The sequence below is a fragment of the Gallinula chloropus genome (assembly GCF_964237585.1).
Source record: "Gallinula chloropus genome assembly, chromosome: 27".
NCBI lineage: Eukaryota > Metazoa > Chordata > Aves > Gruiformes > Rallidae > Gallinula > Gallinula chloropus.
The window spans coordinates 6278812-6302236 of NC_140112.1; the positions used below are offsets into that span (position 1 = coordinate 6278812).

At 45.5% G+C, this 23425-nt stretch overlaps 1 protein-coding gene across 1 annotated transcript; it reads left to right on the top strand.

Annotated features, from left to right (window-relative positions):
* The first annotated feature begins 269 nt into the window (after nt 1-269).
* NUDT3 (nudix hydrolase 3) lies at nt 270-22448 on the top strand. The gene is made up of 5 exons (XM_084275862.1): nt 270-374; nt 12983-13093; nt 20296-20340; nt 21107-21191; nt 22086-22448. The coding sequence occupies exons 1-5, from the start codon at nt 276-278 to the stop codon at nt 22253-22255; spliced, it is 510 nt and encodes a 169-aa protein (XP_084131988.1). The 5' UTR covers nt 270-275; the 3' UTR covers nt 22256-22448.
* The last annotated feature ends 977 nt before the right edge of the window (nt 22449-23425 follow it).

The following is a 23425-nucleotide window of genomic DNA, read 5'->3' on the forward strand; positions in this document are numbered from 1 at the left end:
CGGCTCCCGGCCTGCGGGAGACAGAGCGAGACCGAGAAAGAGACTGTCGCGGGGAGGCGGCCCCCCTCCGTCCCCCCCGTCCTTCCCCGCCCGCCCCTCGCGGGAGCCCCGGCGGGTCCTTCCCGGCGCCGCCACCCTGCCCGCCGCCCCCGCCCTCTAGGCCGCGGGCTTCGCCGTCCTCCGGCCTGCGCCCCCCCCCTCCCCTCCCTCTCCCCTTCCTCCCCCCCTCACGCCACCGCCACCCCCCCGCCCCAGCCGCCCCCTCGGAGCGGAGGATGATGAAGCTCAAGTCCAACCAGACGCGCACCTACGACGGGGACGGCTACAAGAAGCGGGCGGCCTGCCTGTGCTTCCGCAGCGAGACCGAGGAGGAGGTGAGGGAGGGAGGGCGGGCTGGCCGGGGGGGCCGCGGCCGGCCGGGGGCACGTCCCCCGCCGGGGGCAGGGGTGGGGGCGAAGCCGCGTCCCGCCGGGGACCCCCGTTGCCGGAGCCGCCCGGGCGCGACTCGGTCGCGGCGGGGTTTGTCTCGGCACAGTGAAGCGTCGCTGGCAAAGTTGGTATTTCTCAGCCTTTCCTTTCCCTCTGCCAAACGCGAGGGGGAAAAAAAGCCCCGAACGAAACGGCCGTGGGGTGTCGGGCCGGGCTGGAGAGGAGCGCGGCGGCACGGGACGGGCTTTGGCGCTGGAGTGGACGGACCACGCTGGCAGCGCCTCAGTCCGGCGCATCACATGAGCTGGGAGAGGAAACCTGACCTTGGGATTTATAAAAAGAAGCTGGGATAAAAGGGGACTGAGGGAGTGCCAGAAGTTGCTGTCCAGAGAGGCTCAGGAGGAAGTGGGAATTAGAGGTAGATGGGTTAGTTTGGGGATGCCCGTGTTGCTCGGGCTGTGTCCTGCGTGAAGTTAAAAGGAGAAACTTGACTCAGGTGTGCGATTTCTCACTGTTCTTTAACGTCTTCCTAACGTGGGCTTGGGGGGCTTGGGACCAGCTGGGTCGCAGGTCTTCCCTTGCTGCTCCTGGAGTCAGGCATCCTTCATTTCACCGCCTGCTTCCCCAGCGGCTCTGCTACAGTCTTTGTTCTCCTGATTATCATATTTGTAGCTACAGGAAATCGGAAGGGAATGCAGACAGATCACTGGAGGAAGGTGAATTAGCATACCGTGCAGTTATTATTTAACATGGAGAAGGAGGCTTGACAACCCCCTTGTGCTGTCAGGGTGAAGGGTGGCAGCGCTTCAGGTGTAACCGGCCTGAAATGACAACAGTGTGTTTTGGTGCAGCGCCCGTACCGGCTGGGCCTTCCTGCTGACTGAGGAAATCCATGGTCCTTCGAGTTAACTGTGAAGGAGAATGTTGTGTAAGGGCCCTGGGGCTGGGCAGCACGGGTGGCTGGAGGCAGCTGAGTTTCCTGATGCGATTTTTTTTACGCAATTTGTGAGGCAAGTGTGGCAACTCTTCTCCAGAGTTCGCTGCCTGACCGTGTCTGCAGTAGGGTGGAAGGCAGAAATGTCATTTTAACAGCTACCTGATGCAATCAGCTCCTGACAGGCTGTTAGTCTCTATTTTCCACCTCCTCGATGTGCAGTGTCATAAGAGGCTCCAGCTGCCCCTGCGGCTGTGGTGCTGCCCGTGCAGCAGTGGGAACCCGTGTCCAGAGCTCGCACGGTGCTGGCGACACGAAGGTTTGTTAACATGGCAGTTTCACAATGCTGACCCGAGGTGGGTGAAGAAGGAAAAGTAAACTCTAGAGGCATGCCAACTTGTGCCAGATTTCTCCCAGTGTAGGTTACGCTGGTTGGGTTTGCTTAAGGTTGAGCGTTAAAGCCATCTGTGTGTCAAAACCTGTCTGTGTTGTGGTTGCTACAACTTCTGGTGGATTGAAAAATCTCATCTAGCTTCAACTGGTAGGATTTCAGCCTTTAGTTTTTAAGTGAAATCTGGAGTGGAAAAATCTGTAGTTTCAAAGGCAGGAGCTGAGGTAGCTGTCTGCCTGTGCCTGTGCTCTCCACGGGTCTGATGCTCTGGGAAACTGTGTGTGTGAGGGCAGTAGAGCTTCTCACGTGGGCATCGTGTCCTCACTGGAGCTTTGGTCTCTGTTAGTGTTGGGCCTTGTCTCTGATCTCCCTGGTAAAATCAGGTGGTGTGTTGTACACATTAAGGAGCACTAATTGCTTGGTAAATGATGCAGGACGGGATGTAGATTGATTTTCCTCAAGTCCAAGCATGTGTGCGTGCTGGTTTTGTAAGCGAGCCACAGAAATAGTGAAGGAATGAATTGCAGTTCTGATTTATTTGGAATTGGCCTCCTGAGGACATCACACAGCCTTTCAAACACCATGTTTATTTATGGTATCTGTGTATTTTACACAGGGCTGAAACTGCATCCTGTGTTGTCTCCTCTGACACACCTCCTGCAGCAGCTGGCTGTAAAGTGGACTTTTTTCAACGAATTTGGGAAAGTTCCTATCGCATCACACATACCAAACCCACACCAGAATGGGCTCCTTTCCCAGGTCGAAAGGCCAGGAGACACTGAAGTTGTGCTTGTTGAAATCAACAAGCAGGAAACCTTGGGGTTTTTTAAATTAATTTCTCTTTCTAGTTATTTCTTAGGCTAATTCTAATTTCTTGGCATTTATTTGAACTTTTGAGAGCAGTCTGGTTGCCTAATCTTACTGCTGCTTGCACTTCTATAGCAGGAAAGCTGTTATCTGCACACATTTAGTTACATAGTTTATCATGTCTTGGAGAGATTTCTTTTTCTCTGGGAGAATACTACTTTCTTTCCTTTCTATTTTTTGATGCTACTATCATATTTTGATTACAGTCTTGACTACTTCTATTTAAATGGAAATTGAGATCTATTTAGAAGGCTGCTCCAGGAAGGGGGAGAAAATGAGAACCAAATTATGTTAGTTGGAGATCTGTTGAAAATTTACTATTTACAAAGAAAATTATAAGAAAAAACCAGGATATTTTGATAACTAACTTGCTGTGTTAAAGTATTTTTTCTAGGATTGGCTGTTTCTGGTTCCTGTTTCTTTTAAGCCCTTAAGAAACAGTAGATCTCAGTACTCATGTTTCTTCATTGCCTTCTATGAATTAAAAAGGGCGTTTTCTCCCTTTTTGAACCCCTAATTAGTGTCTGAATTAAAACAATTCTGGCCACAAACGAGAAGAAAGAATAAAAATCTGTTTATGCTTACAGGGGGAAGCTACTTTTTTTTTCTTTTCAGGCATTTACCCCTGAACTCCCCAGTTCATCGATTTAATTTTCTTCAAACTCTGAGTAACCAATGGAGGTTGCTAAACCAGGATGCCTTTGGTCAGGCATTGAACTTGCAAATAAAAGAGTTTTTAAGATAATAGCACTTACTTTGTTTCTTTTGGAGCTGTGAAGTGATTTATTTTTTCCTTATGCTGCTGGAGGTGGCACATTTTCTCTGGGCTGCATTTGGAAGCTACTGCTTGGGGATGTGAAAGCAGCTCTGGAACGTTTTTAGAAGACCAAGCGTTGGCTTGAAAGGATGTCTTGGTTACATATTCCTTTTAGAAAGAGAAGGGGAAAAAAGCAAGCGGTCCAGGGAGAATTCATTCAAACATGAATCTGAAATGGAGCAAAAAGAAAACCAACCCATTTCTTAATTGGGCTGTGTGGAAAAAAGAGTCTGTCTTGTGTTGTTTCATAAACACTAGGGCACTGCAGAGCGATGCCTCTTTGGGAAGGAAAGAGAACAGGGGAATCAAGGATTAATTCAGAGAGCGTGAACAGGCTTCAAAGGACCTTCTGGTGACCGAACACCAGCACTCTGCTATTTTCATCTCCTTGAGAGGAGTAAACTAAACTAAACTAAACTAAACTCCCTGGGTGTTTGCTGCTTCTGCACAAGTGGGGACGGAGAGTTTGCAGTTCCAGACATCCCAAGTCTTGCGTTACCCCTGAGACCCCTCACTTCACTGCTCCTGATGTCAGTGCCTCTCAATATTGCTATTGTGGTGTTATTTTTAAATAACACAAGTATTATTATTTTTTTTGTGTGTAGACCAGCTGTTTCAATGAGGAAATGTTCCAGAAAATTTCACTAGTGTCTTACTATCATGAAGCAGATGGAAGCCTGCTCAATGGCAGCATCTCTGTGTTATATTTTAACAGAAATAAAAAGGAACCGTTTGGCTTTTAAGTCCCAGGCTGGTGTGGCTACAGGTTTAAGCATGCCTGCATTGTGTCTGGTGAAAGGACAAGCTGCTCATTAACAACTGGGGTTGTTGTTTTTTTTAAAGACTTTTTGGAGGAAATGCTTCAGAAAGAATAGGATCCAGGACTGGTGGTCTTTTCTCCATTGTGAATGGAGTCTAAATGGAGATGAGAAAACAGAACGTTCACACAGTGGCTGGTACGCGCCCTGGCTCTGCCGCTCGGTGGGTGTGCCAAGCCAGTGTGGCCACCAAAAGCTACGGTTATGTAGCCCCACAACAGCTCTGGTTGGGGAAAGTAATTTGAATGCAAACTATCCTTTTTCTCCTCTCCTCTCCTGGGTCAGTTTTTAAACCAAGCTGTGATGTAAGACAGCAGTTCTCAGGTTTTGAACCGTAGGCTCTGTTGATGATCACAGAGTGTTCTGGGCTGTCCTTTGTGCATTTGTTTCAATATAAAGATAACAATAGCTAAAAACACTGGGAGTACTTCACTGTTGGGACATCAAGGCAGCCCAGCATCATATGATCGTTGTACTTGCCATGGAATAGGGGCTCACAATCTCTGTTCCAGTGGCTCCGCTTGACTCTGTACGTTCCCTTCAGCTACATAAAAGGCTGGTGGTTGAAACCGAATAAAGTTCTCCCTGCCTGTTGCTAATGTGTTACCACATCTCCAGTAGGATACAGGCCAGTTTAGACATAGTTCTTGTGCTTCTCCTGGCCTTCTCCGCTGTGCTTGTCACTAGTTTTCCCCAAGACCCGGAGTATAAACCTCTGCCAAACCTAGTTTTCAGCTTCAAAAGTCTTTTCTTGCCTTTTTGTAAATGATTTTACAAACAATTCCATGGTCTCAAACTACAAAAGAACAAATACTGTTAAATTTACACTTAATTTACTGGAAGCTGTTGTGAAACTGGAGAATTGAGTCTGTTGTATCCTGCTGTAGCTCAGGGAAAGTGATGAATATGGGAAGAAGAGAGACAGAGACTGTACTCATGCATCCCTTGATTTTTTGGGGACCCAGCATCCTTCAGACAAGCCACTGAAGCATGGAGGCAGATACAAGCAGTTTTGGGGGGTGTACCCAGCTGGGACTGCAGCCAAAGGACCTAATCTTTCCTTGGATGGTCTCTCAAGGTCTGGAAAACCAACTTTTTCCACTTGTCAGTCAAAGGAAAATGATCATGTCCTTGGATTTTACCTTTTTTTTTTAAAATAAGGAAAATTATCCAGGTTTGCTTACCTGTAGGATAGGGTTACCTGGAAAAACTGGGTAGGGAAAAAAGTCACAAAATGCTCAGTTTTGACTAAATATCAGTGTTGAGCTGCTGTAGATAATATCCAGCAACTGGGAAAGAGGCACTTGGTTCTTGAAACAGTAGTTCCTTTTCAGCCCAGCTGAGAGACTGACTGCACAGACTAGTGGAGGACCTCTCAGATTTTGTGTGTGTTTATATCAGAATTTGTGTGGCTGTGGCTGTCTTTGTGCAGCGAATAACACAGAGTAACTCTTTGTTCTCAGAAATTTCACCTTAACGTGTGAAATTCAGAGGGATGTAATTACCTGCTGGGGTAGATTCATTACTCTTTTTTTAATTAAGATGCTTCAGCTGGGTTGAACTTTTATTTTCATTTGTATTGACTGGGGTGGTTACTTTTTCTGGTGTAAATAACACACATCGATGCTATGCACAGAATTAACTACTTCTGTTTGAAGAGCTTCTCCAGGGTTTTCATGGCTGGAGGGTGTTTGCATGCTTTATTTTATGAATAGGACTTGTTAATCAAAACAGTGTAAACAAATGTGGCTGCTGACATCCGGAGTCATTTGGTCTGTGCAAAAGACCAAAATACTCAATTTCTTTCTTTCTTTCCTCTTTTTTTTTTTTTTTTTTTTTGCCTTAGGGAGGAAGAAAGGAAAGAAAAGGGAAATCTAGCATTCCTTCTGGAAGAAAAGAAGTTAGCCTGGATGAGTTGTGAGGACCGAGTGGTCAACAAACAGGCTTTGACAGGCAGGAACAGGTTATCAGTTTGGGGTCTTTCGTTGGGAGTGCCTCCTTATCAGCCCCTGGCTTCTGAAACAAGTGGCTGCTGGTTTGGACTGAAATCAGCTGTTTTCTCTGATCTGTCCCTGCTGTGAAAGGCAGGCTGCAGATTACTGGGGAGGTTATCTAAGACATCACTTTGATGGAGGGAGAGGACTCTGGATTGTGGTGGTCTCTGGTGAAGAGTGAGCAGCCACAAGGAAACTACTAAGGGTAGTATGACCCTCAGTATTTCGAAGCCAGAGCAGCAGTGTGGTATGTGATGACTTACTATTGTTATTCGAAGAAGTAGCCTAAAACCCAACAGAACTGTCTTTATCTTTTCCTCTGTGGTTGTAGTGCTGTAGGTGCAATCCAAATGCTTGAAACGAACTGAACTTCTTCCAGCTCACCTCTTCCTCCCCTCTTTCAAGATCTGTGCTTTATTTTTGTCAGGTTTTGTGCTAATAACTCCCCCTTCAAGCTTTCTGTCACTCATTTCCTGCTTCCACTCTCCAGGTGCTGCTTATGCCACGAGTGTCCACGAAAATAACACGTGTCTGAGGAAGTGTATAGCGTGGAGGAGCAGCAAGGGCGTGATGTTATGGTCAGGGTAGGGTTTCTCTGTGGCTTGCTGTTGTCTTAGCTGAAGACATCGTGTTTAAAGCAGGCTGTAGCCTTGCTGACCACAGACTGGACTTGTTACTGCTATGTGCTAGCTTTGTAACGTGCCCTGAATAGCAAGAGGGTGGGAGAAGCTCCCCTGTAAGCCACAGTGTGTGTGGTTAGACCATCCAGCGTTAGTAGTTTGGCAAAACACACATTTTATTGTGATGTAATGGAGGCTGTGTTCCTGCTGGTGAAATTAGACGTGATTTTGTAACTAGAGTCTCTTCTCCCCTCCTGCTCCCCTCAAACTCCATTTGTCAGCATACAATGTTCTTCATGTGTAAAGGTGGCTTGGTGTGGTTGAACTGACAGCTCAGCTTTGTCAGATGTCAAAGCATTAAGCCCAGTAACAATAATATAGTGGGACTGTGAGAACGTTTGTTAACTTTGGGTAAAGGATAAAAGGTCTTTATTATGCTGGACACAGAACGGCAGCAGCTACAATATCCTGCCTGGTCACAGGGCAAACGGGAGAGTCGCTAGCACAGCACAGCTCCAAACTCCTCAATACAGAGACTCCTGTTAAACTGAAACTTTGAGACAAAGCCAGATTGTACGGGTGCAGATCACTGCAGCCAGCCGTCCTCTCCAGCCCTCTCCCTGCAGCGTCTCAGGAGATGATGTTTCCTTGCAGCCTGTGTTCAGATATATGATGCTGGAGTGTGAAATGAGTTTAAATGTGGGGAGATTTGTGCTGTAGTCGCCCTGTAAAATGGGTTTTGTGGCTTAACATTGGTAGAGAATGCGAAAGAAAGTGCAGAGGCTCTTTCAGTCGTGGCAGTAGGTATAGGTTGGCTTCTGGTGGCTGAAGGCTGGCTGGGCCAAGCCTCATGTATTTACCATCTTGTCTGCTGTTCCTTATGGACTCTGCCAGCGTGACAGCCCTGCCCATGCACGCCAGGCTAAGGACAGGCTTTTCCTGGAAGCCTGGAAGGTTCACAGCTCATTTTCTAACAACGCTGCAGCCCTTTCTGTCCTTGCTGTAACGTGTCTGTGGAGCCTCTTTCTAGGAATCATGTTCTCTATGGTGTAGCTACTCCTGTTTTATTTGTGGGTGCAGAGCGTGAAAGAACCTGGGAATCCCTCAACCTCTGTTCTGTTAACAGAGAGTTAATTTTCTGCCTTATTTTGGCTGCTCAGCTTTTCCTGTGCAAAGCACCATTATTTCTGGGGGAAAAATACCCCCACCCAACCCAAAACCCCAACCCAACAAACCCTGCCATGAAAACAAGCAGATGGGTATGTGCAGAGGTTGTTGTAAGGTCAGCATTGCGTATCAAGTGCTCTCAGATTTATCCTGGTGACAAGCTCTTTTCCCATTTTCCCATGGAGCTCCCAGCTCTGCGTGTGGCTGTCCAGGCAGCCTTAGATGTCTCCGAGTGTTTCCTGTCTCCTCCTGGGGAAAGTTGGTAGGCTGCTCTAGATTTGTTTGGGTTTTATTTGTTTGTTTGATTGCCTGCTGCTTTGAAGGTTGCTTACCATGTGGGCTACAATGTTTAGGAGCCCCTGCTGAAGACTTGAAACTTTGCTTATTTTTCTAACCTTTCTCTTATTTCATTGATTGTGTGAGAGCTACTTGAGGGCTGCCTTGTGCATTGCCAAAGAGGCTTGTGTTGCTCATTTCCCTGCTTTGAAATGACATCATTGTCTTTCAAACCCTGGAAAACAGAACTTGGCTGTGTGATGTGATACCTGCAAGTGCTTTTTCCAAAAAGACTGCAAGACTTGGCTCCAAAATCCGCTCCCCAGATCCCTGGTAGGCCAGGATTCCCAGTGGCCGTCTTCAACGCAGCTTCGTGGAGGGAATAAAATGGGAATGTCAACCTTGCTTTGTGTCTTTGCCTGAATTTAAAAACTGAATAAGTCATTCTTGGTATATTTTTAATGACTATTTTGAATAAAATCTCCTCTTTAGTGTAGAATCATAGAATGCTTTGGGTTGGAAGGGGTCATAGTCAAAGGAATGTTTTTATGTAATAAAGGAGTTAAATGAGGTGTTGAGGACGTAGGAGCGACCAAGCAGTCCATTAAAAACCCAAAAAAGTACTCTTTATTTTACAGAATTTGGTATTGGAAAAATGTTTGATCTAATTCAGCAACTGAATAATGTTTTTGTCATGTTGTGAAATGGAAGTACAGTTCTCTGGCTCGTTGGGGTAGGTTAGGTTTACGCTCCATCATGTGTATTTCAGAAGCCTAGAAAATAATTCTGAGCTCATAATGGCAGGAATACAAACGATCACATCCCTCTCCTGCAACCTGTTATCTTCTCTTCCCCAGGTGTTTTACGTTCACCCATCCAGCTATCAGGGCAGAAAGGTTTGTGCTGGGGAATGTATTTCTTATCTTGGAAACAGCATTTGGGTTGTTCTGCCCAAATACGAGTGGTTTTCGGAGAGGGGCTGTTTTCCAGCTGATGTCATTTCACTGACTTTGGGGCAGTTTGTAAAATAGTTGAATGATACTGGCTTCTGAAAATACAGGTTTGGGTTATAATGACCTTTGTAGCAATCCCTTTGAATGGGTTGCATGTCCTGGGACACAGGATTTTTTGGGATGTGTGTCGGTTTTGTTGTTGTGTTGTTTTTCTGTAAACCCGCCTGTGTTTCACCCCCTGGTTTGAACTGGTCCCTTTGTCTTGGGAGAGGTTGTTGGTAGCAATATCCTGTTTAAAGTTGTTTTAAAAGAATGACCTTGTAGGGCCTGTTTCCTGCTCTGTCTTGATGGGATTTCCTTTTTATTAAACAGGAAATAGTCTGATTACATAAAAGTGTGAGAATGACAGGTTTTTCCTTCCCAGTGAGGGTTGTTCATATTAATTCTATTCAGAAAACTCTCAACTGCCAGAGCAGCTGAAGTTAATTTACTTTGTCTAGAATTGTTGTTTACACCTAAAAGTTCCTACTAGTGTCTTGCTAAAGCTTTGTCTTGGCCTGAGCGATTCAGCAGCCCTTCCTGGAGAAGTTTTTTGCATGGGATTTTCTTAGCAGATACTTTTTCTCACAAGTGGAAGGCAGCAGGAGTTCAGTGGCATGAAGTAAGCTGTGCTGAGTTTCAGAGATCCATTTCTGCAGCTTTTCAAATGATTTTGGGGTTCTCTGGTTGTGGGTTTGTTTTGGGTGTATTTTTCCTTTGAGCCAGGACTCTGAATTGAAACCTGAAATGACAACAGTGGTGCTTGCTTACCTGCTGGGAAAAGGGACGCTTGAAATGACCACTGCTTTGTCCTCAGAAGCACCTGCTGACCTCAAGTTAGGAATTTCAGTCCGAGCTCTCCTGTGTGCAATACCAGTAATGAGTCAGGATGGAGTAAAGGCCTTGTAATGTAATAGGAAGAGGTACAGCGATAAGATGGCCCAGGTCAGTGGGGGGTGTGTGTGCTGAGCCGGCAGCGGCCAAATCTTGGCAAACCAGAGGTGGTTACTGGTGAGTCCCAGCCCATAGCACCTGGCTGCTGTCCCGAGCTTGAAGGCTCTGAGGTTGAATGAAGTTTGCATCCCCTGTTTAAGCACGGCTTAGTGATCACGTTTGGCCTGGATTAGGTGTTTGGGGGAAAGGAATTCTCTCTTCCTCTTGAAGAAGGCCAAACACTACGGGCGTTACTGTAATGTGGATGCTGTTCCCTTGTGACCTCAGCCAGAAGATGGGTCGGGCAGCAAGTGTCTCCACTAGGAAACTGCAGAATTAATCAGGAACAGTGACCAGCAGGGCCAGGGAGGTGATCTCACCCCTGTCCTCAGCCCTGGTGAGGCCACACCGTGAGTACTGTGTGCAGTTCTGGGTGCCGTGGTCTAGGAGGGACATGGAGGTGCTGGAGAGGGTGCGGAGAAGGGCAGCTGGGCTGGAGGGGAGAGGCTGAGGCACTGGGGCTGTGCAGCCTGGAGGAAGCTCCGGGGAGACCTGCTCGCTCTCCACAGCTACCTGAGAGGGGGCTGTGGGCAGGTGGGGGTTGGCCTCTTCACGCTGATGACCAGCACCTGGAAAGAGGGAATGGGTTCAGGGTGGATATTAGGAAGAACATTTCCTGGAAAGAGTGGTGAGGCACTGGCACAGGCTGCCCAGGGAGGTGGTGGAGTCGCTGTCCCTGGAGCTGTTCAAAGAATAGGTCGATGTGGTGCTTTGGGAGATGGTTTAGAGGTTACAGTGGTGTAGGGCTGATGGCTGGACTTGATGGTCTTGAAGGTCTTTTCCAACCATGTTGCTTCCATGATTCTAAACTATCCCATTCCGCTTACCTGAATTCATCCCTAGTCTGCCTTATAATTGCCTTAATTCCATAGACAGACTGGGGAGAGCTCAGGGATTGAAATGGTTGTTTAATAAAGGACGTTTCTCCATGCATGGGAGGATTGAGATGTGGGTTCTGACTGCAGTAGGAAGAGGAGCCTTTGAGACATTATTATTGGTGGTATCCACAGAAAATTCCTGCTGACAGGAGCCCTGATACTTGAGAACACCAAGTTTAGTTCCTGACTTAGGAAAGGTTAGACCAGCAGTTGCCAAAATGTTTGTTGTGACCCCTCTTCAGTTTCTGCCTTAAGCTTTTGCTGCTCCTGGTTTGAGAGCTGTGGTTTGGAGCCCCGCAACTGACCCTCCTCACCCCAGAGTGTTCTAGTCTGTTAGCCCCCCTCTTTTCCCTGTGCTGAGCCAGTGTGGTCTGGGTGGCCCTGGAAAATGAAAAATCACTTTGTGGGATGGTCAGTTGGCAGATGAGAATTTTGAGAAGATAAAAGGTCTGGGAATTTCCTGGAAACCTTCCGCTTGCTTTTTGTTTCGGAAGTTTAATTTTGAATTCTGCGGGCAGGTTTCCTCTTGATAATGAGTGCAAATCTTTTCATATCCTACTGGTAAATCAACATTTACACTGTAAAGCCTGGGATTTCAGTGTCTCACACAGTTTAACTTTGAAATGTTTGATTGAAACTCTTACAGCTGGCCTGTAACCTAATTGGACTGGTATGCTGGAAAGTTTCTGGAGCAAGTCGCTTTGGCTGGAAGCTTTGTGCCAGTGAAATGATGAAGTATAGCATGATGACTGTAATGAACAAGCTTTGTTTAGAGAGCTGAAAAACAGTATTAGTTTTGTTTTTAGTTTCCATTGCTGCTTACGGATGTACTGCAAGTAGATTTAATAAGCACTGTCTCTTGGTGTTATTGGGGAAAATTTTTAGGCAGTTGAGATTGTTCGTTAGCTTTTTGTTTCCAGGAGATGATAAAGCAAAACCTGAACTTGCACAGAACAGAATCACGCTGGAATTAAACGTATTTCAAGAACAAACTACTACAAAACATGCTTATGAAAAATCACTCCTGTGCAAATAGGTGGATGTGGTTGAACCCTTTTCCTCATTCAAAAATCGGCTGTCCTCCTGTGCAGCCCTCTCCTGGATTCTTAAGTGATTTAAGGTAGGCTTGTGTTTTATCTTACTGAATTCCTCATCCAAACCAGAAGTAACCAAGCACTGGCTCCAGAGCTGAGCCCTTGGATGCCTGCTGCATAAGAGGAGGCAGACAGGGAAGTTGAAAATCTTTGCTAATACAATTGTGCATAAATATTTAAGGGGAAGTTACCTGACTTTTATGTATCATCAGTGTAACCACAGAGGCAGACAAGGCCAAAGGTATCAATAAAGTCACATCAAACTGCTTCTGCAAAGGTTGAAGGTGCTGAGAGGCTTCTGTGCCATCTTACCTTGTTGCATGAGGTGTATCCCAAGCTGTCAAGACTACGTAGTGACTTTGAGTCTGTCAGTGATCTCTTGCAGCGTAAGTATTGTGGTGCTGTATCGAATAGCAAATGGCTGTCTTGGTATGTGGAGGCATCACCCACTCTGTGACACATCGGGGCACTGAGAAGGTAATGGCTGAAATAATTTGGAGTGTTGGAGTGCCTTGGTGTCACTGATAATGGAGTTTGCACAGCTGTCTGAATGGGGCTAAGGAAATTGTCTTGGAAACAGGAGTATTTTCAAGGACGTGGGTTGGATTGGATGTGTGTGGATCCGTGAGGGCTGGAAAGTCAACTTCTTTCAGCCAGGCTCTGAAGAGGGGTTGCTCTGAGGTCACACATAGCTGTGCTCTGCTCTCCACAGGTGCTGCTGGTTAGCAGTAGTCGTCATCCTGATCGATGGATTGTCCCTGGGGGCGGCATGGAGCCCGAGGAGGAGCCCAACGTGGCCGCTGTGCGAGAGGTCTGTGAAGAGGTGAGTGTGTGACGAGACTGGGAGCTGCTGGAGCTGCACTGCAGATTCCTGGGAATTGGTTCTCATCACTCTTCATTGTTTCTCCTAAGGTGAAGAGGAATATAGGGTCACTGGTGATACTGACATCATAAATGGGAGGGAACCCAGAGTTCTAAGTAAAGGCAGCATAGGAACATTATTCAGGCTCTCAGTCAGAATGGACTCATCCCCACCCACTACCTTGAACTGCAAATAGAGAGAATTCAGCTATGGTCATTTCAGTACATACAATGATACTCTCCATTTTTTTTCTCTGCATGAAGAACAGTTTCTAAGGAGACCTTCAAACAGCTGTGTGTTTGTGGAGCTATCAAATACCTGGGTAGAAGGTAGAACTAAGACCTTGTGAGCCATTACAGGCAATCCACGCATAGGGACCTCAGTATATTTGGTCTAATACATATTTTATGTTTCATGTGAGTAAGAGAAATTGATCATAAGAGTTACAAGCAACAATTCCTAATGTGTTCATGTGTTTTAATTGAAACTGTTTCAGAAAGGGAATCGAGTAGCAGATCAAACAGATTGCATGGAGAAGGCATGTTTTCTCTTTCAGGCTGGAAGAGAAAATTCTTCGTAAGGAATTTAAAGCCAGCAAATAGCATTATGTGTAAAACATGTCTTTAGAATTCGCTTCTGAATGTTATTGAATTGGAGAGATGCTTGGATTGAGAAACGATTAAATGATTATGTATGGATGACCAAGTAGGTTCACGGTTATATAAGGATTAAAAAAGCCTGCAAGAGGGTTATAAATCTTTGTGCCGCAGAACAGAAATCAAGAGCTAATTGATGGGTCTTAGGAAGAAGCTTCTCCAGTAGTTGCTTTATTTAATTATCTGGTATATGAAGGCTTTTCTCTGAAGCATTTGGGAGTAGCTGCTGCTGAATATTTCGGCCTCTGGACTAATCTTATGTTAGTTCCCAAGTTGCGTGTTTCTCTTTGGATGTTTTTATAATGTAGCAGAGTATCAGAAGCATGTGAAAGATTATACAATTGAAGTTTGTTTTTTTAAAGGTCCTTAGATCCCTCTGGCACTGGGGATTGCTGCTTGCAATTTTCATTTCCAGCTTGTAGTACAGCTCCTGCTTTTTTAGTAACTCAGCAATCTTTCAGACACGTTACAAGCCAAAGTGAGTTTAACCAGAAGGATAGCAGTATTTTTAGCTGCAGACTCCTGCTTTAGAACCCCATGGTTGTTAATAATTAAGTTATTTGGTGCAGGAGGCGAGGGTTCACTCTGGAGATGCATGGCTTTGCCTTTCAAATCCTTGAATCTGTATCGACCCTCCCTTTCCCGGGAAGCACAGCGCCTTGGAAGAGTCGCCTCTCTTTCCATGACAGCTCGGGGGCTGAAAAGGAAGCCTTGGCATGGGCTCAGTCTGCAGCAAAGAAACTGGTTTGGGCTGGCTGAGATAATCCCCTCTCGCTCAGCTGGTGTTCCCTTGCTCACGTGGACCGGTGCCGAATGGGAATGTAATTCAAACTGTGGCAGCCTGGCAGGGTTGAGTCATTCCCAGCGAAGCACCTATCTGTGTGAATGCTGCTGGCCAAGCAGCAAACACCAAGAGCTCCAAAAGCGGCAGGACTGCCCCAGCACCCCCCCTCAGCCACACCTCACAGCCCTGGGTGGCAGGGATGTGAAGTGGGGCGCTCAGATGCTCTTAGGATAACGGCCTTTCCAGAAAGCTCTCTGCAGAAGAGCAGCCTCTTGTGTATAAAAGGACTGGAGCGCTTCTGGTAGCTGCCATGGGTGAGCTTTGAGGTGCGTGAGGCCGTCCTCAAATAGCTTGGTGTTCGATCTGCAAACAACATTGGAATGTACATCAGCTGTCCTAAGCTCAGCGAGGTGTTTACTGTAAAACACTGCTAGGGAATGTGCGTGGTAGGGCAGTGTTTGTTAGATTGCAGTTGTAACCCTGTGAAGCACCTGGGTTCCCAGCTCTTGCTATCGATTTGGCAGGGGAGGTGTTTTAGGAGGCTGCTTGCTGGGCAACTGGTGTGTGTGCTAGCTGGTAAGCCTTGTTTCATGTGAATTTGGGCTGAGGCTGATGTCTGAGTGGGTTTGATGTCTTTACTCCTCTCCTGGGAGAGGCATGTCTGTCACTCACAAGGAAATGAGGTTAGCTGAGCAGGTAGAGTCTGCTGCTTGTGTTGGGAAAAAGAAAAACAGTTTTTCTCTGTGTTGATGAACAGAAAGGAATTTTTATCTTAAGAGAAGGTGGTTTGCATGCTGGTCTAAGTCATGGGAGAAATCTCTGTGCTTTCTTTCTCTGCCTTTGGTACGCCTTTCCAGTTTTAATAAGAGACAGTTGGAAGAGCTGGAAGGACTCATTCATCTTTCAGTTGCCTGTGGTCTTTGAAGATGACAATAGGCTGCTTTTCCTCAATTCATTCTTGTTTGCATGGTATGCATTTGCTTCCCTAAGCTAAGATTGTTAACTTTACATTGACTGTTTGAATTTTGCTGTGTGAGTTTATGTGTTTGCTGGAATAATTGTCATACAAAGTAATCTGGCTCTTCTTCCTTTCCAATTCTCAAAATTTTAGAAGACCCTTCTGAAAATGAAGTGTTGATTCTGAGTGAAACTTGTGATCCCTCTGCCCCAGTTTGAGTTAGAAGTCCTTGTCCTAGTTTGCAATAGTCCTTATCTATATTAATCTCTACCAGCAGAAGTATTAAAGCAGACAGGTACCAACACTTGTCATGCGTTCTGTTGTCTGCACAAAATGTGAAGTGACTGGAGTTGTTGCACATTGTTTTTCAGCAGAGTGGCAGTAGACAAGCGGCGCCAGCTCTGAATGAGCACAGCCTTTTCTCACAATAAACCCACTTAGTGCTGACAAATTGTTGCAAAACGATGTAGTCAGTCTGTAAACTCCAGGTATGTGCAAAGGTTCACCTTCTAGGGGAGTGCTGTGCTCCTTTCAAGCAGCCAGTGGGTTTATTTTTTTATTCCCCATTGCGTTCTCTCCCCAGAATTAATTTTGTGTTAGGAAGAAGAGGGTTTTTTATGGGTGCGAGCAACTGGTGAAGAACATGTTTTAGAAATAGATGCCTTAAATTAAACTTCTTGTAGAGGCACTTTGAAAAAAGCCTCCACACTCATCTGTTAAACCCAAAGGCATTTCATTTTGCACTTGCAACATCTTTCACATCCTGACCTTTAAATACTTAGTAAATGTCAAGTTCAATAAAATTATGGGACTGTTAGTTGTGCTTTCTTCCTGGGGAATCAAAAGCCAGATAAGTTGTGCTTGATCTGTGATCAAACAGGCAATTGATGCCAGTATCAAAAAATAGTCCATCGTGGTAGTGCTTTGATCTGGTCAGTAGACCTCTCTCTCTCTTTTCGTTTTCTCTTTTTCCCCTCTCAAACATGCTTTATAAATACTCTGCCCTGTTTTGTGTGTTGTGTTACTTATTTAGAATATGAATATTGATATATTTCAGTACTGGAAGAGGAAGACTTCTTTTTTTCTTTAAATATTGCAAGGACCATGTATGGATGGCTGAGATGATTCAGGGATATTCAAGTTCACTGCTGGCTGCTACCCCATGTGCTCAAACCTCATAAAAATGAGTGTGGTGGCTTCAAGTTCTTCACTCTGTCATGAAGTTTCATTTCTGTTTCACAAATGTAAAAGCCCGTATCAGTGGTAGCACAGTAAGAAATTCAGTGAATAACTATAACCCTCTCAGATGCAGCAGGAATATTTGCCTGGCAGGTCTGTAACTGGCGTCTCTAGGACCTGTCTAAGCTAGCAGTCTTCATGGGTGTGATTTACTACCTTCAGTGCTGCAAGTATTAGAGCAGAGATCTGGGTGTTTTACCACAGTCCTCTTGCCCAGCAGTAATCTGTAGTAGATGCAGGCTTTGAGCCTAATAGAGCAAAGTAAAATAGATGAAATTCCAACCCACATTTTCCTTAGCTCAGATGGAAGGAAATAAAAGCTGTCCCTAGGAACAGATGGTGTTGCTGCAGGCTGCTTTTTGCATCTGACCCGAACTTATTTTCAGCTTTGAAACCTGAACCTGCTGTTCTTGGATGTCTTCAGTAATTTTTCTTTATTAAAACAAGTTGTTCCATGAGCAGCAGAACTAGTAAAGCTTCATTTCCTCCAGATTTTTTGTTTCTTGTCCTGAATGCCCAGCCCACCCCTCTGGGCGGCCGGCCGGCAGCGCTCTGAAGCCCTGTGCTGTGTTGGGGCAGCTGGCTGTTGCTGTGACACTGATGTAGTCTTGCCAGATCTGCCTTTCCCTCCAGTGAGGAACCTCAGGCTTCAAAAACCACTGTGGAGCTGCAGAGCAGTGAAAAAGCACCTCATTTTGCAAGCTCCTTTTAGACCTGAGCGTGTCTCTTCCTGGGGAGCACTGTTGCTTGATGGATTTGCTTCATTTGCACACCCGCCATTGGAACAGTTGCTACTGCTGCTCTCCTGCTCTTTGTCAGTAGGTTTCATAGCGTCCTCCTCGGATATGTGTGTATTTTGAGGCTTGCAGTGCTTCTAATGCTTAGTGGGGGAACATGTGCCCGAATAAATTGTGCTGTCCCTGCCAGACACTGTTGTGGCCCACGAGGGCGGAGGATTCGCAATCCGTTTACTACAGAGGAGAAGATTCCTGAGTCATCTGGTGCAAATTAAGGCTTAAATCCAGCTTCATTCCTGGATGAGCCTGTGACCATGCTTTTAACTTTCCAAGAAAATGCTCTTTGTCCTGCAGTGAAGATGAGTTGGGAGGGTGCTGAGGGGTTGGCTCATAGGCAAGAGGTATGGAGCTTGCCTAGAGAGGAGCCTGGCAGTTTTGTTGCTCATTAACTAGCTAGCTTTATATATATATATTAAACATATATATATATATGTATATAACAGCTACAGAGTTACTTTCTCTGATTCCTTGGGCAACTTTTGTGTTAGAAATTTGCATCAGGCTCTACTTCCATGTTTGTTTTTTCCATTAAACTCAGTACATGATCGTAGAGACCATGACTTTCCTATTTGTGTGTGAATTAAGTGCTTTATCAAAACTGCCCCAATCAATCTGTGGTAGATGTCCTGTATGTTGTCTTCAAAATCCACTACACCAGTAGAGCAGGATGAGCTGTCATTGGTCTGTCAGATGTTGCTGTCTTTGGTAAGGACTCTTTATAAATCACCTCAGTATTTCTTTGACCAAAACCATTAATTTACTTCACCATTTACTACTATGTGCAGTAAACTCATGCGTGAAGAAAACCTCAGCACTCTGAGTTGTCTAACAATAATTCAACATGATCTTCCTACAGTCTGTGTTTGTCTTGGCATCACTTTTCTGGGGGAACAAGACCAGGCAGAACAGAGAAGGCTCAAAAGATCTTGGTTTGCAGGCAGAGCGTTCCTTCTGTCACACCTCTCCTCAAGCAGAAGGAAGGGCTGCTCCTCACCTGCTTGTTTGACTTCAAGTGCAGCTTTAGAGCTGGGGGATAAACTGCTTGGGAGGCTGGTTGAGCAGTGTTTATTCATGCTTAGTTTCCAGGCTGACTAGTTGCCTGGAGATCAAATTGTTTCTAGTCAAGCTTGGGAGTTCGTTAAACCCTCACAACAACATCCCTGGCTTTTGAGTCAGTCACCCTGCAGGTAGGTGAGGTGAGCAGAAATTCAACAAGGGAAGAACGTTGGCTCAAAGCAGAGTCATTTACCTGAAACGTTTGATTTCACTTCACCTTTTCATCTGTTTATGTCTGTATGCTCTGAAGGTGGAAGTTGATACGGTGGTTTACCTTGAAAAAAAATAAACCCAACTCCTCATTTGAGGCTGCTGGAGTCCTTTGAATGAAATTCATTTGAAGCATTTGCCTTCCAGCTCATGTCTGAGAAAGATTAGTCCAGGTTAGCAGCAACAGTTTTGCAGATGAAGTGAAATCCCTCATCTGCAAAGGTCAGAACCAGTTATCTGTCCCAGCCACGCTGGTGTGTGCGCACACGTGGACGTTGACCTTCATGGAATCGCTGTTTGACTCCAGAAATAGCCTCGTGGTTGATAGTCAGTGGCCCACCTATGGGCTGCAGAGACTGTCAGAAATGCTGATGAGACAGTAAATTTTGCACCCAAAAAAGAACATAAAAGATTCAGTTACACAGCTCCTTGCAAGAAGTAGAGCAGCTGAACAAGTGGGAAAAGGTCTGTCTCAGCTGCTGAGGACAGAGAATTGGACTTATTTAATATTTAGTTGCCCTCACCCTTTTAAAAAAAAGGGAGGATAGGGACATGGGCAAAAAATGCCTGCTAGTATAGATCTTGTCTGCAGGAGCACAGGCAGTGTTTTCCTCAATTGCTCAGGGATGTGTTCCAGAGATGGCAGCCGAATTCACCTTCCAGGGTGACTGGGTTGTATGCCAAGGTTGTGTGTGTTGCTTCAGGCCAGTTAAGTCATGGAGCAACATCTCATCTTGTCTGCAACACTTGTGAAGAGAAGGGAATGTAAATTATCAGGAAAAAATGGGGGGTGGAAGAGTGTTTATGGGGGTGGGAGAGCGGGATGATGGCATTTTGCATTTGGGGAGTGGAGAATGAGACTCCACTTTGAGAGAGTGGCTGAGCCACTGCGGTGAGGAGCTGTACAGATAGTGACAGCAGGTCAGGTGCAGTGGGTGCATCTCCAGTAGTGTTCAAGTAAAAGACAAAAGCTTTGCTTAGATCTCTTGATTTGTGTGTCTGATTCCAAAGGCTCCTTTTAATGTGCATCTGGGTGTATCAGAAATAGTCATGTTCCTGGTGCAGAAGCCTCATTACAACACAGATAGTATTTTATATTTATATCAGCAGGCTTCAGATGTGTGCAGGGGATCCCTGAAATACCCAGTAGCTGTCACGTTGCTTTGATGTCTTAAATGGATGCCTTATACAACCTTTGAAGTTATTTTCTTATAGTATCATTTTAAAGAGGTAAAACTGCTAAACATCAAAGCAAATTTAGACTTAAACTTAGAAAAAAATCCTTGGTTAGAGCTCAGATAGATTTATGTCATTTTCCTTGTGACTGTGTTGTTTTCAATTAACAGAATTTGCCAGCGTTTGTTTCCCATTCTACAGGAGCTGCACAACGAACACAGAGATATGTGCTAACCTGTTGTTAAAGCCTGTTTTGTTTTGTTTTTCTCTCTTTGAACTTCTCATAGGCTGGAGTGAAAGGGACGTTAGGAAGATTAGTGGGAATTTTTGAGGTAAGTTCCAGACCTGGAGGCTGGGAAATTTTGATGCAAAAAGATGTCCTGGAGTAAAAACCCACTTCCTAATATGTTGTGAAGTAAACTAGATGACCTGTTTGAAGGAAAACTCAGGGCTCCCTGTTTAAATAAAAGAACCGTGCTGGTCCTTTCAGTGGTGTTGATCATCTCCCATTTCCACCTCAGCTGAAATCATGAGTGCTGAGCCAGTGTAGCACTGAATATTCTCAGTGGCTTCCTTGCTGCCAGAAAATGCCACCCAGCAGCTGGGGAGCAGTGGCTCTCCGTTGTTCTTTGCCACCTGCTGTCACCTGTTGCCAAACTGGCCTCTGCAGCAGGGTGAAGCATGTGTGCTCCTGTCACCTGATGAGTCCTGGTGAGATGCTCAGTCAGCAGGTACCCAGCACGGTGCTTTTTGCAGTTGTGTTTTCACTGTGTCAGAGCCACTTGAAATGGATAAAAATCCTTCCTGTAGGTTTTTCCCCCCAGCTGAGGAACTGATATGTACCCATATCCACCTACCAAATGCTGCCTTACAGATCAGGAGCCAGACTTTCCAACTACAACCCCTATTAATCTTTCCAGACCTCTCATTTAAAACCCAAAAGTATTTCATAGCCAAGAACGAGCTGTAATGAGAGGAAACTGCACTAAGGTACTGCAGCATCGCAGTGAGGTAGCCTGTGACTTGTAGTCACCATGTGCCCTCTCAGCTTCTCTCCTTTGGTAGCTTTGGTGCTATTCTCTTCTCTTTGCCTTCTAGAATCGGGACAGGAAACACAGGACATATGTTTACGTACTTATTGTCACAGAAGTGTTGGAAGACTGGGAGGACTCTGTCAATATTGGTAAGTTCTTTCCGGTTGCTAGTGTGAACTGGTTTGATGTGGACAGAACACGTCAGCTTAGCATCCCTCTGGGACCTGCAATCCTTGGGAGAGCAGGTGGGAAAAGTTGCTATGCTGTGTTTTTGGGTTGCTGGGGGAAAAATTGTGGTCAAATCGATGCTTTTATAACCTCTGTGCCCCAAGACAAGTCAACTCAGCTGTACAGCTGCCTCTGCAGGAATTTGGTGTTTAATTCTGGCACTGTAAGATATTAAGTGAAGAAGATGAAGAGATGTCTAAGATGAGAAGAAAATTTATGTGGGCAGTGTGGATTAATCATTACCCCTTCTCTTTTGAAATGTCCACATTTAAATTGTATTCCCAAATGAAAAGGAACCTGCTTGGCAGTAGCACTGTGGCACCTGCAACTCGACTTTCCTCGTGCTGTGTATGGCAGAGGGTTTAGGGAAGGGGTAAGGAAGGAATGCCCTCCAGCAGAAATTGAGGTCCCTTTGCAAGTTGATGGAAATTGGTGTTGTAGGTTGTTGTGATATGAGTATCTGACCTGAACAGAACTTGCAGAAATAGCAAAATGAATGTGGTGTCTGTTGGTTTTTCAGTTGGGAAATGCAAGACCTGTTTGTTTGGATAGTGGATGCAGTGCCCTAAGCAGGTGTGTGTGGTGGGAATAGAGGAGCCATCGGTGTGGTGTTGGAAGTAGGTGGCCCATGAGACCTGGGAATACAGAGGACACTTCCCTGTGTCTCTTGAACTGGTGCTTCTTTGCACAGTGAAATTATTCCTGCGACATTCATGCACATGATAACGATGGAAAGCCAATCAGCAGCAGTGTTTAAACACAGATGGGGTAACAGTGTTTTGCTGCATCCTCTGATTTTTGCGTTTTACCCACAGGAAGGAAAAGGGAATGGTTTAAGATAGAAGATGCCATAAAAGTTCTGCAGTATCATAAACCAGTGCAGGCCTCGTATTTTGAAACCTTGAGGCAAGGCTGCTTGGCAAACAACGGCACTCCTGTCATGACCACGACGTACTCTGAGAGCTCCATGTCTGACATCAGATGACTGAAGACGTCCCTCTGAGAGAAATTTTGCAAAACAGACTTAAAACACGGATTTCCCTCCCCACCCCTCCCCTTTTTCACATGCCTCCCCTCTCAAAGCAGGCATGGGCAGCAGCCTGTGGCAGCGCGAGCGTTAAAGAGTGCTACAATATAGTGCAAGGTGGGAATTACTATTTTTTTTTCATTGGCTTCTTTTTTTTGTTGTTGTTGTTTGTTGTTTTGGCTTTTTTTGGGAAATCTGTATTTTGTAAAATACATTTTGTGCATGAAGTGCCCCTTTCCCCTTACACCTCTTCCATGGCCTGGCGAGCGAGGCTGCCAGTTTCTGCCTTGTGTTCTGAAGTGTCCCGTTCGTGTCATCCCAGCCATAGCCACTTTTTTTTAAAAAAAAATAATTAATTAAAAGACTTCAAATGTGAGATCAGCTCTTCAAGTCTTAGTCTGTACTGTAAGGTGCTGTTCAGACCTGCGTGGAGGTCGCTTTCAGCATATATGTATAAACTCTTCTCTTTTTTTAGATGGAGAATCCTAACCTTTTAATTTTGTGGGGAATCTTTTTTTTTTTTGGTTGTTTTTTTAATCTTGGCCTTCTGAAAAGAAGGGTTCCTAATTAATCTGTTTGCCTTTTTTGTTATTTTGTTTTATTTTTTGAATACACACTCTGTGACAGTGCTAGTGGCTGGGCCAGTATCCTCCCCGTTCAGTATCTCCCGATTTAGTGCAGTGACACTTGAAGTTGAGGGCAGAGTTTTGATCACCTGCAGACATCCCTGCTGCTCCGTCGCTTCTCCTGCAGCTTCCACTGGTGTTTCTGCATTTACATCAAAAGGAAACAACAAAAAAGAGGAGTTGGTCTTTTTAACACTTGGCCAAAACCAGCCTCAGAAACGCTAGGGTAGAAACTGAGTTTCCTTGTCTGTGGTAGGAATCAGGGATTCAAAGTGGGGTCAGAGTCGGACAAACTGGAGCGTCGATCACCAATGCTGTTGTGCTGATCTTCTGCGTTCTGCTGATGTCTCTCCTTGTCCACATGCCTTACACCGTGCTGAACTGGATACCTGTAACTTGTGCTGAAGCATCGGATTGTACTTCCTGAGCGTTCCTGCACGAACCCTCAGCTGGATCACCACCTGTGGCCCTGAAAACAAAAACAAGCCCTGGGGGGGAAACT

Coding starts and splice junctions, on each gene's coding strand:
- NUDT3 (XM_084275862.1), top strand. CDS start 276: ATGATGAAGCTCAAGTCCAACCAGACGCGCACCTACGACGGGGACGGC. Junction 375..12,982: donor GCAGCGAGACCGAGGAGGAG/GTGAGGGAGGGA, acceptor TGCTCTCCACAG/GTGCTGCTGGTTAGCAGTAG. Junction 21,192..22,085: donor GGAGGACTCTGTCAATATTG/GTAAGTTCTTTC, acceptor TTTTACCCACAG/GAAGGAAAAGGGAATGGTTT.